Source organism: Rhinichthys klamathensis, unplaced genomic scaffold (genome assembly GCF_029890125.1).
Source record: "Rhinichthys klamathensis goyatoka isolate OS25496 unplaced genomic scaffold, OSU_Roscu_1.1 h1tg000211l_1, whole genome shotgun sequence".
NCBI lineage: Eukaryota > Metazoa > Chordata > Actinopteri > Cypriniformes > Leuciscidae > Rhinichthys > Rhinichthys klamathensis.
In genome coordinates, this window is record NW_026606736.1 from 206,411 (window position 1) to 223,394 (window position 16,984).

The 16,984-nt window shown below is 38.9% G+C and overlaps 1 protein-coding gene across 2 annotated transcripts in view; it reads left to right on the plus strand.

Moving 5' to 3' along the window:
- Positions 1–16,984, plus strand: part of pear1 (platelet endothelial aggregation receptor 1) — a 41,392-nt gene that overhangs the window by 5,992 nt on the left and 18,416 nt on the right. The window contains exon 2 of one of the 2 annotated variants that reach the window (XM_056263958.1): positions 14,809–14,919. In XM_056263958.1, the coding sequence (XP_056119933.1) occupies positions 14,813–14,919 (107 nt within the window). In that variant the 5' untranslated portion in view covers positions 14,809–14,812. The remainder of the gene's footprint in view (positions 1–14,808; positions 14,920–16,984) is intronic. The other variant, XM_056263959.1, reaches the window with a different exon arrangement.

A 16,984-nucleotide genomic window follows, 5' to 3' on the forward strand; every position in this document is an offset into this window, starting at 1 on the left:
AAAAAAAAAAAAAATCGCGGCCGGTGGCATGTAGATTCGACCGATGCAGTAAAATGCTAACCAACCAATGGGCAGAAGTTGACCCCTTAAGACACAGCCCCTCCTCATTTGCATAATGAGGCAGAAATGCATACAGAAATGTAAAAACGACAGGCAGAAATAAATGGCATTGAAGAAATAAATAGGGTAAAAAATACAAAGGAAGAATAAAACAGACAAAAATATTATAACATGCACATAAATAAATACTTCAAAAAAATAAGTAATTAATAAATAAAGTTGAAGATTATAACGGACAATAAATAAATAAAGAAGCTAATTAAAAGAGATATATACATTTATGTCTCACTGTATAATTTAATTTCTACCTACATTTATTTGTTTATTGTATTTTTTGGGGCAATTAATTGTATGCTTATTTATTTATTGAGCATTTATTTATTTCTGTATTTATTTTTAAATATGGTTGAGTTGGTCCTCCATATCTGTCCAGTCTGGCTCGAACGCGCCGAACAGTTCCTGTTTCGATGAAGCCCCTCCTTCTAAAATCCGAAATGTGCTGTGATTGGTTAGCTGCGAAGAAGCACGTGTTCGGGATATGTCACGCCCCTTACCATAACCGCGAGTTTCATCTGCTCAGGTTTAAATATTAAGGATGGCATCAATTTCAAACCAATTCAAGCCTGATTGAGACTTCCATCCATCCATCTTCTTCCGCTTATCCGGGGCCGGGTCGCGGGGGCAGCAGTCTGAGCAGAGATGCCCAGACTTCCCTCTCCCTGGACACTTCCTCCAGCTCTTCCGGGGGGACACCGAGGCGTTCCCAGGCCAGCCGGGAGACATAGTCTCTCCAGCGTGTCCTAGGTCTTCCCCGGGGTCTCCTCCCAGTGGGACGTGCCCGGAACACCTCCCCGGGAAGGCGACCAGGAGGCATCCGGAACAGATGCCCGAGCCACCTCAGCTGACCCCTCTCGATGTGGAGGAGCAGCGGCTCTACTCTGAGCTCCTCCCGAGTGACCGAGCTTCTCACCCTATCTCTAAGGGATCGCCCAGCCACCCTGCGGAGAAAGCTCATTTCGGCCGCCTGTATCCGGGATCTTGTCCTTTCGGTCATGACCCAAAGCTCATGACCATAGGTGAGAGTAGGAACGTAGATTGACCGGTAAATCGAGAGCTTTGCCTTACGGCTCAGCTCCTTCTTCACCACAACAGACCGGTACATCGACCGCATTACTGCAGAAGCTGCACCGATCCGTCTGTCAATCTCCCGTTCCATCCTTCCCTCACTCGTGAACAAAACCCCAAGATACTTAAACTCCTCCACTTGAGGAAGGATCTCTCCACCAACCTGAAGTGAGCAAGCCACCCTTTTCCGACTGAGGACCATGGCCTCGGATTTGGAGGTGCTGATTTTCATCCCAGCCGCTTCACACTCGGCTGCAAACCGTCCCAGTGCATGCTGAAGGTCCTGGTGTGAAGGGGCCAACACGACAACATCATCCGCAAAAAGCAGCGACGAAATCGCGTGGTCCCCAAACCTGATACCCTCCGGCCCCTGGCTGCGCCTAGAAATTCTGTCCATAAAAACTATGAACAGAACCGGCGACAAAGGGCAGCCCTGCCGGAGTCCAACATGCACCGGAAAGAAGTCTGACTTACTACCGGCAATGCAAACCAAGCTCCTGCTTCGGTCATACAGGGACCGGACAGCCCTTAGCAAAGGACCCCGGACCCCATACTCCCGGAGCACCCTCCACAGGCCGCCGCGAGGGACACAGTCGAATGCCTTCTCCAAATCCACAAAGCACATGTGGACTGGTTGGGCAAACTCCCATGAACCCTCCAGCACCCTGTAGAAAGTATAGAGCTGGTCCAGTGTTCCACGGCCTGGACGAAAACCGCACTGTTCCTCCTGAATCCGAGGTTCCACTATCGGCCGTATTCTCCTCTCCAGTACCCTGGCATAGACTTTCCCAGGGAGGCTGAGAAGTGTGATCCCCCTGTAGTCGGAACACACCCTCCTGCCCCCCTTCTTAAAAAGAGGGACCACCACCCCGGTTTGCCATCCCAGAGGCACTGTCCCCGACCGCCACGCGATGCTGCAGAGGCGTGTCAGCCAAGACAGCCCCACAACATCCAGAGACTTGAGGTACTCAGGGCGGATCTCATCCACCCCCGGTGCCTTGCCACCGAGGAGTTTCTTGACTACCTCGGTGACCTCAGCTAGGGTGATGGACGAGTCCACCTCTGAGCCCTCAGCCTCTGCTTCCTCAATAGAAGACGTGACGGCGGGATTGAGGAGATCCTCGAAGTATTCCTTCCACCGTCCGACGACATCCCCAGTTGAGGTCAACAGCCGCCCACCTCCACTGTAAACAGCGTTGGTAGGGCATTGTCACGGTCCTTGGATGTTTGTCCATCATAAGGGGATTTTGAACCGCTCTTAGTCAGACCCGTCGCCTAGGACCTGTTTGCCTTGGGAGACCCTACCAGGGGCATATAGCCCCAGACAACATAGCTCCTAGGGTCATTCGGGTACTCAAACCCCTCCACCACGTTAAGGTGGCAGTTCAAGGAGGGGTCTGATTGAGACTTAATAATGTTAACAAACAAGAGGATCATGCAGAAGATAATTAATGCACGGACTTTGCAAGCACAGATTTCACAGGATGTTTCAGAGTAGTATGTTTTTTTTTCTTATACAGTACATTTTAGATACGATGTTATACACTATTTAATCATGATACTTGTCGGAAAACTATGGTAGTACAAATCGATCACAAAACCAAGGTTAATTTTCGTAAGGGGCGATGAACAGTCTTACAAAAGCGAGAGCTTACAAACGCTACAGTAAACACTATCTCAACACTAATGTTGGCTAGCAGGCGAGCGGAGGCAAAGCCTTGCCCTTTGTTTACATTGTAGCAACAGCACAAAATGTATAATTGGAGCTGTTAATAGAAAATGCAACTACAAATAATAAGACATGCTTACAAGTTGTGATCCACAAACCACAGTGCAGAACTGCTCCTTTTGCAGAACTGCTCCTTTTCTTAGCCTCTGGAAGCTGTTCTCCATAAAATGTGCAGCACACAGATAAACGTTGGGGTTATAATGTTCAGAAACAGTGTTTAAAATAAATTGTCAGCCAAAACAAATGAGTTTTGGACAAGGGATGGAAAAAAACAGAATCTTTTTGACATAGCAGCAGCTCAACCAGTCCTCGTCGTATTCCATGGGTGGGTACTATTTAAATGAGTAGCATTGTGATTTCATAAAGGCCAGGAAAAAAGTATTGTAGTCCAAACGAGTCGTTCGTTGTAGTTCTTGGAAAGTGAATTCCGTTAAATAAAATATCTCCCTTTGGAATGGACTTTGTAACCTTGCAGATCCCTTTTAAGCTCAAACAGCAACATTACACACTAACTAAAGTTGAAAAAGTGAAAAAGCATAATAGGATCCCTTTAACTAACAAGAAACTCTGATTAACGAATAAGTAAGTAATAGTGCTTAGTCGAATGTGGTAGTTCACTATTAGCTAATCAATAACTAAAAAAAAAATCATACCTCTCAGAGGACTATTATAGCCCAAAGTATAGGCTACTTTAGCCATCTGCATCCGCACACTGTCTGCATTCGTGCCCCGTCCGTGTGACGTAATTTAAAGTAATAAAGGTCCGTGGACGTTCGTACACCTCGTCTGTGTGCAGCCCAATTTTTGTGACTGCGAGGACGGTGTGCGTACAACAGCGGATGTGCAAATAACAGTATTCTAAAGTGTGTCCTCTGAAGTAAAGTTTTAAAATTGAAATAGGAGGATTTTATTTTTACAGTATAGTTAGATGGACCATACTGCTTTTTTGTCTATATTGTAAACAAATAATATCAACATTTTTAAATATCCAGATTTGGAAAATATTTTTTACATTTTATTTGACATAAAAAAAAAAAAAAAAAAAATAGGGTTCCCACAGTCATGAAAAACCTGGAAATATCGTGGAATTTTAAAGGGTTCATAAGATGACTAAAATAGTCTAATCTTTAAATCTTAAAATAATAATTATAACAAAAATCTCTATAAAATAATTACCAAGAATGAGTAATTTTTGGGAACTCTTTCTGAAGTACAAATCACCTGTATTCATGTTTTCTATTGTACATTTCACGTTTTGATGTTTGATGTCACTTTAAAAGTCTAGATTTGAGCTCCTATTTCTTATGGTATTATTATTTCACTGCACAATTCCACAGTTGTTACGTTGATGGTGCTGACAGAAGTTGTTTCAGGAAAATGTCCCTCACTGAGAGGTTGCTCAGCTGACTCCACAGCTGTGATTCTGGGTCTCCAGCCTGGAGTGATGTTCCTTTGGGTCCTATTGGGACCGCGGCACTCTTTTTCTCCTCCTTTCGCTCTCTCTCACATGTGTTCTGACAGTACGCCCAGACTCCTGAGGGCCTCACACACATACACAAGCCAGCTCGGCACTCATGGAAATCTGCAATCAATTTAGCCAGCAGAGGAGGGGTAGAGTAGAGACCCCCCATTTTAAGAGACCTGTGTATATGCATACGCGCACGTGGAGATCGAGTATGCTCATGTGTGCTTGTGACGATTGGCTTGGCTGTTTCTTTACACACATACACATTTGTTCAGCATTTCCTCTGTATGGATGACATACCGCATGCTTTGTTGTACTGACAGGAGAAACGCAGCTCATCTCTGTCCTGCAGTCTACTGGCCAATCATTCATGAAGATGTGATTGACATGCCTGCAGCACAGCTGGAGCTAAAATTAATTTCAATCTTCTTCCTATCAGTCTTTCGGCCTAACAATCATTGTGACCGAAATTTCAGAGAGCAATTAACTAAACTGGGTCACAGTCCCAAGTGCAATAATCCAGTATCCAGTTTTCCTTTTATCCCTGTAATGGAAGAATATTGTCCATGCTTGTTTATGCTGTGTGTTTTTGGAGAAACAAGGAAGATAAATCCTGTTGAAGCAATGGTCATGATGTCATGTTTGGCTATGTGGCTGAAATTAAGAGGGTAACCTCATCTGTCCCTTAGGGAGAAACAAAAACTGAAAAACATCCTTGTAATTTATCTCAAAGCCTCTATAGAATTTAAAATCTCAGACCATCCTCTGTAATCTCATTTAATATATGAGTTTCTCATGCCCTGAGTGTGTTTAGATTGAGAATTGCTCACATATCTTAATAGGCTACTAAAACTTTGGAGTTCATGGTGTTTTGATGGAGAACTAACAAATAAGCCCTTCTATTTTACAGTCAATTTTGCATTGATTTTAGTTGAGGGATTATATGTGAAAGGAGAATATTTACATTTATGCATTTAGCAGACACTTTTATCCAATTCGACTCACAATAGGGTAAAATAAAAAAAATGCTCACAGTGTCAACAATATCCATAGTGTAAAATGTCAGGTTTAAAGCTAGACTAGGAAGCAAATAAACTGTAAATAATTATCTTTTTCTAAGATTCAAATCATACTGTCTAAACCTACTCTTTGGTTTTAGGGTTGAACATTTCCTCTTATGAGCTCCTGAAGTGGCTCTGGAACAATGATTCTGCAGTTATGAACAGGTTAAATGACTCACTCACAGTGGGCAGATATAATTAGCGCATCTGTTTTGATATTTGTGGGTGGACATCTCTGACCACACTGGAGGCAGAGGGGAAGAGGAGGAGTAGAGGAAGAAGTGAGTAGGAGAAAGAGGTAAGCTAGGAAACATTTCCGGTGAGATAAGGATGTAAACAGTCATGCTGCAGTGTTAATTTAACATTCCAATGAAATTATTGTCAAATTCCTGTTCAGAAGAAGCATTCATAACAGGAGAAAATGGTCCAGTCATACATTAGTTTTGAGTCATGGAGGTGGATGTTTCACTTTACACCTTTCTGTTTTTGAATCTACAGAAAGAAATCTACAGGCAATAATAACAGGTATAGTTAATTAAATGACTTTCAAATACGAAATTAACATTAAAATTAAATTTAAAACAAAAAGAGTTTTCTTCTGCTTTGGTTTTTGCCTCTACATGTTCTGGGCCATATAAATTATGGCCCATGTAATTATGGTGGTGCTCGGTCATGTCTTTTTAAAGAGTGCAAACCTCAGAAGTGCCCATCTCTGTTTCTGAGGGTTTGGTTTAGCATTGCGACACTCACCATGGTTTGTGAACGCGAGTGTGTGCTTTTATGTGAATATAATTTGATTTTGTGTGGTTGGGTTGTGTCCACCTACACGTGAAAAAAACAGTATATATATATATATATATATATATATATATATATATATATATATATATAAACCCTGTATTATTATTCAAAAGTGTTTTGTTTGTTTGGCCACCATGTGTCTTAGGCCCCAGGGAAGCCACAGTCATGTATTCTGTGGTTATATGGTCTACAATGTCTTGCAGGAACCAGCTGTCAAACTGTGAGGTCCCCCACAAGGCCTCAGGAGCTCTCAGCTCCATGCCTTTAAATGGCAGAAAACTTAACACCACTTAAAACACTCAGGCTGATATATCACAACAGACAAAGCCTAAAATAAAGCTTCATCTGTCCATTTTTGGTTGTACAGACCGGTCTCAGCTTTTATCACAAAACACAACCTGATGCGAAACTTTTTTCTCTTTATAGAGGACTGTCGATTTTTCTGACTCTTAAAAATATACACAACTGTTGCGATGACAGCAGGCATATCGTAGTGTCTGTGGGACTGTAGTCCAGGCGTGAGGTCATGCGGATATACCCGTATGACATAAGCCAGCTGGGCACTACCCTCAGGACTAGAATCAGTTACCGCTCACCAACACAAACACACAAGGTCAAGCTTGCCTTGGAGATACATGAAGCGGATGTAGGGGTGTGGTCTCTGATGGATATGTGGAATCTTTGATGTGTGCCAAGCGGTCAGGTCGGTCTCTGCGAGTGTGGAAGAGTGGTGTCTGACCCCAGAGAGATGGCAAGTGTTAAGAGAGAGAGAGAGAGAGAGAGAGATAAAGAAGGAAGGGCCCCCACATATCCTGTTTTTCTCTTTTTAGAGAAGCTACAGACCGGCCACAGAGCAGAGCATGACATAAGCTTCTGTTTCATAGCCAAACCCAACGAGTGCCGACACTGTCAGTCTCACTAAATCCTAGGGCTAGATCTGAAGCAGAGTATTAACTTGATGCTTATTTACTCACTCCATTCCATTCAAACCTGTTTGTCTTTCTTCTGTGAAGCACAAAAGGAGGAAATTTGCGCTTTTCCAATTACAGTGGGACTGGAGCTTTCTAAAAGATACCACATAAAAACCACATAAAAGCATTGTACAAGTATAATTTATTAACAAATCATTCAGATTGATTGACCAGCATTCATTCATTAATTTCATTTGAAATAGAAATACACAAATATACCCAACTTAGAATTCTACTCTTACAAAGAGACTTGATGGTTATTTTAGGAGAGATGATTTTCTTTCTCTTGCAGTTCTTTCCAGGAGTGTTTATATGGTTTCCATCACAATTACTTGTGCAACAGCATGTGAGAGCTGGGTATAGGGGTGTTTTAGCTTAAGGGTTGGCAGACAGCAGCCAACATGTCACTTCATCTGCTAAGAGTGTTTGGGTTTGAGACCTCTGTTACTCATACTGTAAAGAACAGTATTACAAATCCATCTGTGCTGTGAACGGCCATTCCTCTAAAAGCTCTGTGTTTTGTCTTTTTGTTAAATGTAAAAACAGAAACGTGTTGCTGTTACAGTATATAATAACCTAACAGCAATGTAAAACTGACAGACTCTAAAGCATAGAGATAAAGCTTGGGAAGAAATTAGTGTATGTGAAAATTTAACAGCTTCTAATAAGGCCTCAAAGGTCAGAGTTCAACATTCCAGCTATTACTATATACATCATATGTGGAGATTCTTCTGTTGTTCCCTTACTAGATGTTGGGGGGTATTTACTGCTAAATTGTAACATTTCAATATATTTTTTTAAATATAAGACATCAATAATGTAAAATAGTAAATCAAATATTCAATTTACATGTATGTACTTTGAGAATTAACAGACAAATACAATAACAGAATCCCAGGCAAAGAGATGCATTTGAATTACACTATGTAATTCTATGAATTATACACAGGCTTATATTAAAAAATAAATAAAGGATGTCATAATAACAATGACCTATGAATTCAAATTGAATAGTTTAACTCAACTGGCCTGTAGGTTATGGTGAATAAATGAAGATGTTAGTAATGTACAGTCAGAAATTAATAAAAAACACATTTCACTTTTTTTAACCTACAAATTGCTGTCTTCACAAAGTCACATTCCTACTGAAACTTATCCATTGTCACTTGAGATGCATCAGAACAGCCTCTAGCTGCCAGTTTATGTATTTTTCCAGTGTAATTATGGCTTGTAAGTGGATATTCTGGCGGTTCAGACCCAGCCCCTATATGACGCCTTCCCACAATCCCACCAAACTCCTCTGCTCGTGTGTGGCTGCAATGTTCTTTTATGAGGTAGATAATGTACGTAAATAAAATTGCACCAAGCTGCATAAAACCAGCCAGCAAAAATCGTGAAGCGTTTGGCATGATAATTATTTTTCTAGTAGAGACATAAACAATTATTTTACAGTATGAATCAACAATACAAAAAAGACAGTGGGTTTGCCAAACCAAAGCCTTTACCGTAGAAATACACATCTCCACAGTCTTTGAGATTGCTGAAGCATTAAACATGGAAAAAACGGGTGGGGTACAGTACAGCATTGCACTGACTCACTAACCTCTGGTTTATTGATGAGGGGTTCACTACCCCCCACCCCCACACTTAAAGACACACACTATGTGGTGCTACACTGAACCCATCAGACCGCAGCCAGCTAAACACTCTGTGGTGCGGAGGCTGAGAGAGTGTTTTGAAATTCAGCCCCAGATGTTTTATATTATGGGGCTTTTATGCCAGTTTACCGTAACTGAGATTTACCAGTTTAACTGGAGTTGGTGTGTCAGAGCCAGGACTGGGGTTTTGGTCAAATGACAGTCAGCTCTGCATTATTCCTTGACCTCATCTCTCTGTCTGTTTCTGGCAAGGTAAACAACAGTGTGGCAAATAACATACAAGCGTATTGCCAGAACAGGAGCTGGTCAGCGGCGGACCATCATTATAATAGTCTGTTGTAATCCTTCACTCACTCACTCTCAGTCTGTTGAGATGTTCTGATGAGGTTGTTTTTGCTGAGGTTAAATGTGGATGAAACTGAGTTTGACTTTGGTTTGTTTGAGTGGTTACTGTAGTCTTGAGCTCTGTCTCTTTCTGGCTTTAATGATTAATGCAATGTTTAGCTCAAACAATAATGTACAGTCTGGGGATTATGTAAGGGATAATTCACAGCTAACAATTTTTATGCACACATGGAGACAAAGAACCACCTGACGCGAAGTTAGGTGTGTATTAAAGTTGATTATCCTGCCTTTATATGGTCACTTGTCAGCCTGGACAAGTTTAAGTTGATGTTTGCAGCACAAAATTTGACTGGACTGATTAGAATAACAGTTTATTTTATTTACAGGTCGTTAGATTTAGGATTATGCAGTAATATACAGTTATTTAATGTAAAATACAGTTGGTTTACTTCAATAACACCACCATTACCACTTCATGCTCAGAAATATAAGCTTATTGGTGGAGAAGCAATTTTATTTTATTTTTGCATGTTTATGTGCCCCTGTATGTTTCTTCTCATTCATAATTGTCCATGTGTGTGCATGTGATTGTGATTTGTAACTCATGATGTTAAGGCACACCTTCCAGCCAATCAGAATCGAGTATTCAGACAGATCATGGTATTATGCAAAATAAAGTCAAGGTGAATCTTTATTCTTTATTCTTAATGACAGACTGACTGTACATTATTCTATTTATTATTATTACCAAAAAATATTGGTTTGACTTTATTTTATTACTTTACTTGGTGATTAGCTTAAAGATTCAGCTTGGAAAAATAGCAACAACTGACCTAGCCACAACATTACAGTATTAATTATATATCTGCAATCCAAGTTACTATTATATAGACTAGTTAGCTAACATACAGTATATTCTAGCTATTTACCAAATAATTATCCTTATCAAGTCAAAAGATGGCACTATAATGAGCTATTCTAACTTTGATAGGGAAAGTGAAGAGACTGCCAAGTAATACTTTATACCAGTAAACATAACCTGTAGCATGTATTATTCTTTATTAAATAACTTAGTAAAATGATAAAAAAAGTATTTTGCCATGGACAATGAAGAAGTATCATTAGTATACAAAAAGTAGTTGACTACTCAAGGCTGCAATTGACCAATCATAATCAATTACAGGGCAGTAAACTGTTCTCTTTTGTGTGCAACAAACTATTAAGGTCGAATGAAATCTAAAAATTGCAATTTCATATGAACTGCAACAACAAATTATGTGTTTTAACAGACAATTTAAGGAGCAGACGCATGACCTCACTCAGAGATAAGCAACCTTGGCCGAAGATCTGGTTACTATTGTGTTCCCACCACTATATTTCTTAAAACAGAAGGGCTGAATACACCGGCTTTCCAGCTGTAGTCCGCTCATTTTCCGATGCGAATGGTCATGAATTTGTGTTCAGTCCTAATTCTTCCAAGTCCTGATGTCAGCTTTGGATGCTCTCTAGAGGGGCAAAGAGGTTTATGTGTTATTTTAACAAAAATACACAAATCTCATTCTTTGTTGAAGTGGACTTCTACAACAGTCGATTTAGAAAGACATGTTGAATGTTTAAGAGCTTATTTTTCTCATTTTCCAGTCTTTCCCCAATATTCTTCATTGCAGGTTTGGCAGTTTCGGTGTATGTGTTTCTTTGCTTGAATGAGCACGTGTTCGTTGGATCCTGCCAGGATATCTGCTCTTTGCTACATTTGTCAGTGGTCTGTGGAATTGGAGGAGAACTGGAAAGATTATTATGAGTTGTTATATGAAAGACTATTTATGCATGTGGGTCCATAGGGTCCAGAGCTATTATGCAACCTTTCTCTCTCTCTCTCTCTCTCTCTCTCTCTCTCTCTCTCTCTCTCTCTCTCTCTCTCTCTCTCTCTCTCTCTCTCTCTCTCTCTCCTTTTTATGTTTCCCTCTCTTTCTGGCCGTTCTTTTTTGATGGCTCATTTTCTTTTCTTTTTCTTTTTCTTTCCCTGTGTCCCTCCGTTCCAAATAATGACTAATATTTTCTCCTTAAATTAACATGCGGCCCCAAGCAGTTGTGGAGAGGGACAGGAAAGGAAAGAAGGAAATCTGATCAATGCCATGTGTCCTGTGTGTATGATACCCCTATGTGCCAGCATTAAAACCAGTTTTTAATCCAACTTTAATTCACTTCAATCAGAGCTGAAATAGACTTACGAGAAACTGTGCTGCATGTTCGTTTTTTTGTTCTTCTTTTTTTCGGGTTTTTTTTTTTTTTTTTTTTTACATTTCTTTGTGTTCCAAATGTAGTTTAAAAAAAATGTGCAATGTACTGTAGTTTAAGGTTCATCTGACCTCAATCGGCCACGTTTCAGGGGGATGATTACATAAATAGAACAGAGCAAAGGACTATTTTTAACTTGACACAGTGTCTTAAAACCACAACGCACATGGTGAGATGTTTAAAAAACAACATGAGATGCAACACTACCGCCAAAGCAGGGCTCCAGACAAAAAAATTAATAAAAAAATTACTAGAGCCATAAGCTCCTAAAATTAAACATAGGAGACTTTACTTTTTAGTTGAGAAATAACAGAATCCCTCAATAAAGGTGGTTGTTCGTTCAGAAGTGCTTCAGTTCATTGAATGCATAGATTTTTTATTAATTTTTTTACAACACTGCTATGTGCTATATTGAAGGATGTTTTATATAAACTGTTGTTCTTGTATTGGTTCTAATTTGATACTATATCCTATTTGTAGCACATAAATACACTTTGTTTTGTAAGAATATTTGTCTGTGTGGACAAAAAAACAGCCTAGATAGAAAATATAGAAAATGTAGTAAAAAAAACAAATTATATAAATTAAGTAGAAATCGTAATAAGTATGCTATTCACAAATTTAGCCATTCAGAAATAGACTGATATAATTCTGACAAACCTAAAATATAGATCCAGAAAATTTCCGTTCATGTCAAATCAGACGTAACAAACAAAGGACTCATTGAGGGAGTCAGTTGTGAAATCTGTATGATTCACTAACTGAGTGAGTCTAATTCAAACCATTAATTATTATGTCAAACCATTAATTATCTATTAATCTTATCGATTCAAGGCTGTTTTGTGAATCTTTTTGACTAACTCATTAAAAAATAACCGGTTCAACTGAGTCATTTTTCACTAGTTTTTAGTTAGTAAACACTGGCGTGAACTCACACAAAGTTTTCCCAATTGTATAGGTTTTAAATTATAGTTGTACAGAATCAAACCATGCAATTACAGTATCCAGCTGCATGAAAAGCTCATCTGTGTGAATGATTTGCTTTCACATTCACTAAAGTACTCTTCCCAAACACGAGGACAGCGTGTTTTACCCAGCCAGAGGCAGATGACTACATGTGTTTTCTTTCATTTTCCATTATGCTCTTATCTTCGCCCAGGAACAGCGTTGTGGGGCTTTTAAATGACAGAATATCTTTGATTTGGGCCTTCAGAGCACCCTCTCACTCATGCTACTGCTCAGATGTGGAGCTTTTGACACCATTAGTGAGCGTGTCCCCTAAAAATATCCTGCCGTATGGTACTCATTTTTAATGTGGCACCAATCCTTGGTGTCAGATGCAAACAAAATGTTGATGAAAGAAATCCCTCACTCTCTCTCCCTCCTTGTTTGTGTCGTGTATGCGTTCTCCCCATAATTTGTCCACATGAAAGCAGTCAAGTACGGGCACAGCATCTGTTCGGCTCATTAAAATCAGCAGCTCTGCAGCCCAGTTTAGCAAGAACGATCAAACTTATGGGTTTTAGTCTTATGGGTCATCAGGGCTCCATGCTGCCACTCAAAGGCCAATGCTACAAAAAAATAAACATTCACGACAGGAATTTAAAATCTACTTGGCATTGGTGACAGTCGGTAAAACTTGTTTTCCAGCAACGAACGAACACAACACAAGTCGTAAAGTCCTATTTGTGCACAAATGACTCTTATGAACCAGTTCTTTTTAATGAATCACTCAAAAAAAGATTGACAAAACACACGTAAGTTAGTGGCTTGAATCAGTCAGTGAATCATTAAAAAACAATAATGAGGTCACAACTGACTTCATTACTGAATTGAGAGTCATTTTTTGTTTATGTCAGGAACCGTGTATTCTAAACATTAACATATAAATGTTTATTGGTTTATTGTTTACTGTAATGAAGTTGAATTGTAATGTTGAATCAAAGGAAACTTATTCTGGGAGTAAGACCAATTTACGTTGTTTTTGAGTTCACTTTTTTTGCATCCACCTCCTAGATGGAGATGTAACACCTGCTTTCTGAGCTAAGAAGAATATTTTTAAAATAACGTTGCTTGTGTCATGAGCTTATGTGGTGGATTTTGTATTGATGTAGCATTTGAACAGTCAGCATCCTTACACAAGCCAAATACCCTGCTAGAGACAAGTATGTATTTTCCAAAACATTCATCTGGTCCTGCATAAAACTGTTGTTTACTTAGAAGTAAATGTAATTAACGCTGCCTCAGGTTCAGAGTAGATTTAAACCACTTGTTTGTCACAGACGCTCTGTCGCAGTGCACCGCTCATTAAACACGCTCCTAGTTTCTCAGCTCACAGGAATCCTAATGTGGCCTCAAACTCTTTTTCTAATGAAGCCCTTAAAGGAAAAAAAGAATGAAAAAACAGAAAGAATAGGGATAATATACTCCACCCCAGTAAGGGAACCTATAAAATCCTATAGCTCTTTAATGAAAACCTGTCATCTACCCAGAATGTTCTGGTCTCTTTCTTGTGTAAGGTTGTGTAAGGATGAACTGCCACTTCATTTGAATTTTTCCGTTTTATTTAACTTTTTATTTGTTCTCAAACCAAAATTGACAGTGCTGATTTATGATTCAATATGATTTTAAAGAGTTCCCTCCACTCATAAGGTCTACTTGACCTGGGGTTGTAAAAAAATTGATGCCATGGACCCCCAAATATGATGGTCCCCTTGGAAGAAACCCCTCTCCTAAAATATAAAGGCAGCTATATATATTCATTTACATTTCATTTGGGATTAAAAACATTATCTGGGAAATATTTACTTTCTGTTAAAAAATAATAATATTAATCTCATGATTTCCAAAAATCTTTAATTTAGAACTATTTATAGTTTTATTTATTCTTACTTTTTTTCTCTCTGATCATTTCCGCAGACCCTATTAATAGACACAATTCCAAAAAGTGTCCGGACAAGGAAAGGTTCTGCATGTGACACTCCCGGGTTCACAGTTTTCCTACACGAGGAAGAGACTGTATACTGAGAATAATATACCGAAGAATGTATGTGTGTTTTGTGTATGTGTGTGTGAGAGCATTTGCTCATAAAGCTGGTGTTAGTCTCAGAAATCTTCACCATGGGAGTCTTGTCTGTCCCTTTCCTACAGCGTGCCTAAAGCATCCTCATAAATAAAACCAGATGGCTTCAATATGTCTTGAAATGGAAGGAGAGCTTTGCACTGGCCTTGCAGTGTCACATCAACAGTTCTGAGGGGCAGAGTTTTAATGTTTTAACTGTTTTTCTCCTTACAGCAGGATGAAGACGGCGGAGATCTGTGTGGTCCTGTTTGTCTTGGGCTGTGTGTGTGAACTGTCATTGTCTTTGGACCCCCGGGATCCAAATGTCTGCAGCTTATGGGAAAGGTAAGCATCATGGCCAATATAGAGCTCAGAAAGTCAGTGCCAATACAGCCGATCTGCTCCACTGCATGCTGGCAACAAAAACGGCTGTTGTAGATCATTTTTTGCAAGTCAAACAACAACAACACTGCAAAAATCCAGTTCCCAGTCAATATATGTCTTGTTTCCTTAGTTAAGCACAAACTAAATCATCTAAATATTGTTAAAATGGGATAAAGTTACCCATGTAGCAAAACTGCATCAGACAATACACTTTAAGAGTTATGAGAATGTCTTCAATACAGTAAGTGTTATTTATTAGTTATTTAAGTGTTAAATATTAGTCTGCCTATGTCTTGTTCTATTGTATTTCTGTGACCTTTTAGTTTATTTAAATAGATGTCACCACTCACCCTTTATTGGTAATAATTTCTACTACAATAATATTATTTGGAAAGATTCAGTTTCATTTTAAGGGGGTTAGGCATTTTTGGACACCACAAGTTCAAGAAAGTAGAAAGTAAGAAATTAGAAACTTAGCAATGGCTCCACTTCCTTCCATTTATACGCATGCAAATGGCGGAGACATGGGAGGAAGTCGCGGGAAAGTCGAGTATGTGGTATATCTTCATATTTTGAATACATTATTATTTATTATTTATAAAAAACATAAGAGCATGACATAATATCCTGTTCATTGCGGTGCGGAAATTTTGACTGTGGCTTTATACTGATGCCTAGTGGTTTTTCGATTTCCAATGCGTCAAGCACATTAACTTACATGTAGTCCATAAAGGCCGTAAAGGTCAGTGTCTTTTTCAATTAGAATTACAACTTCATTTTGTACTATAAAGCGGCTCTCCAGTGAGTTCACGGACGTCTGACCTTGACGTGAACAGAAGATGATTTCCATGTCAAAGAAGGCACACCTACCTGTTGCGTAATCGCCATACAATGGAAGTTCGAAGGTGTTTACCAGCCAGAGTAAACTTTTCCGGAAATTTAATTTGGCAAGCTGTTTCGAACTCCTAAAATGAACTTCAACTAAACTTTGTTTTGGCCCGATTTTGTTTGAAATGACATCACACCAGTTTATTCTTTGTTTTCGCTTTAAGTATATAATTTAGAAGCTTCTGACAATTCTGACTTGTGAGTTGTAAATTCGCAATTGTGAGAAAAAAAGTTGCAATTATATTTAGCATTTTTTTATTCTGTATTCCGACAAAATATAGGGACTTTAAGGACTTAACTTTAAAAAAAATCAAAATAAAATCGAATAAACATGTTTGCCCCATACAGTAGGCCAAGCTGTTTGGAGAATGGATGAATGGGAATTTTCAAAATAATTTTTAATGGGAAAAAACTGAACTGAACTTAAAACTATAAAGGCAGAAAGTCAACATTTTTAAGAAAGACCGGTCACACTTTAGATTATGGTCCATTTCTCACTATTTAACTAACTATTAACTACGACTATCTAACTACATGGCCTCAATAAGCTCTGAATTACTGCTTATTAATAGTTATTAAGGTAGTTGTTAAGTTTATGTATTGGGTAGGATTGAGGGATGTAGAATATGGTCATGCGGAATAAGGCACACTGTAAACCCTAATGCTCAAAATAATTAATTGGTTTGAGTAGGACAAACTTAAATTAAACAAATTAGTTCAGTCAAATTAACTTGTATGAGTATTTAGCACTTTCTTTTTCTTTCAAGTTCACTGAACTGATATATTTTAAGTAAACTGAACTGTTTCATTGTTTTGAGTTTTATGAAATTATTTATTTTAATTTAGACGAACTTAAGTTTAACTGAAACAGCTGGGATGTCTATTCCCAGCATGCTTTGCCGATGGCACTCGAAAGGGAGAGTAAATGCTAAAATTAAGTGTAATATAATGTTTTTTTGTGTGTAAGATTAATGTTATGTGTGAGATTTAGAGTGATTCATGTTTTGTTATGCTAATTTAGAAGAATTTCTGTTAATGTTGGCTTTAGGATAGTTACCATCATGGTGACAAGTGCTGCGTGCAGCTTGATTTGAGAGCAAATAATCCATTTATATTCTGTGCTCATACAGCAAGTGTT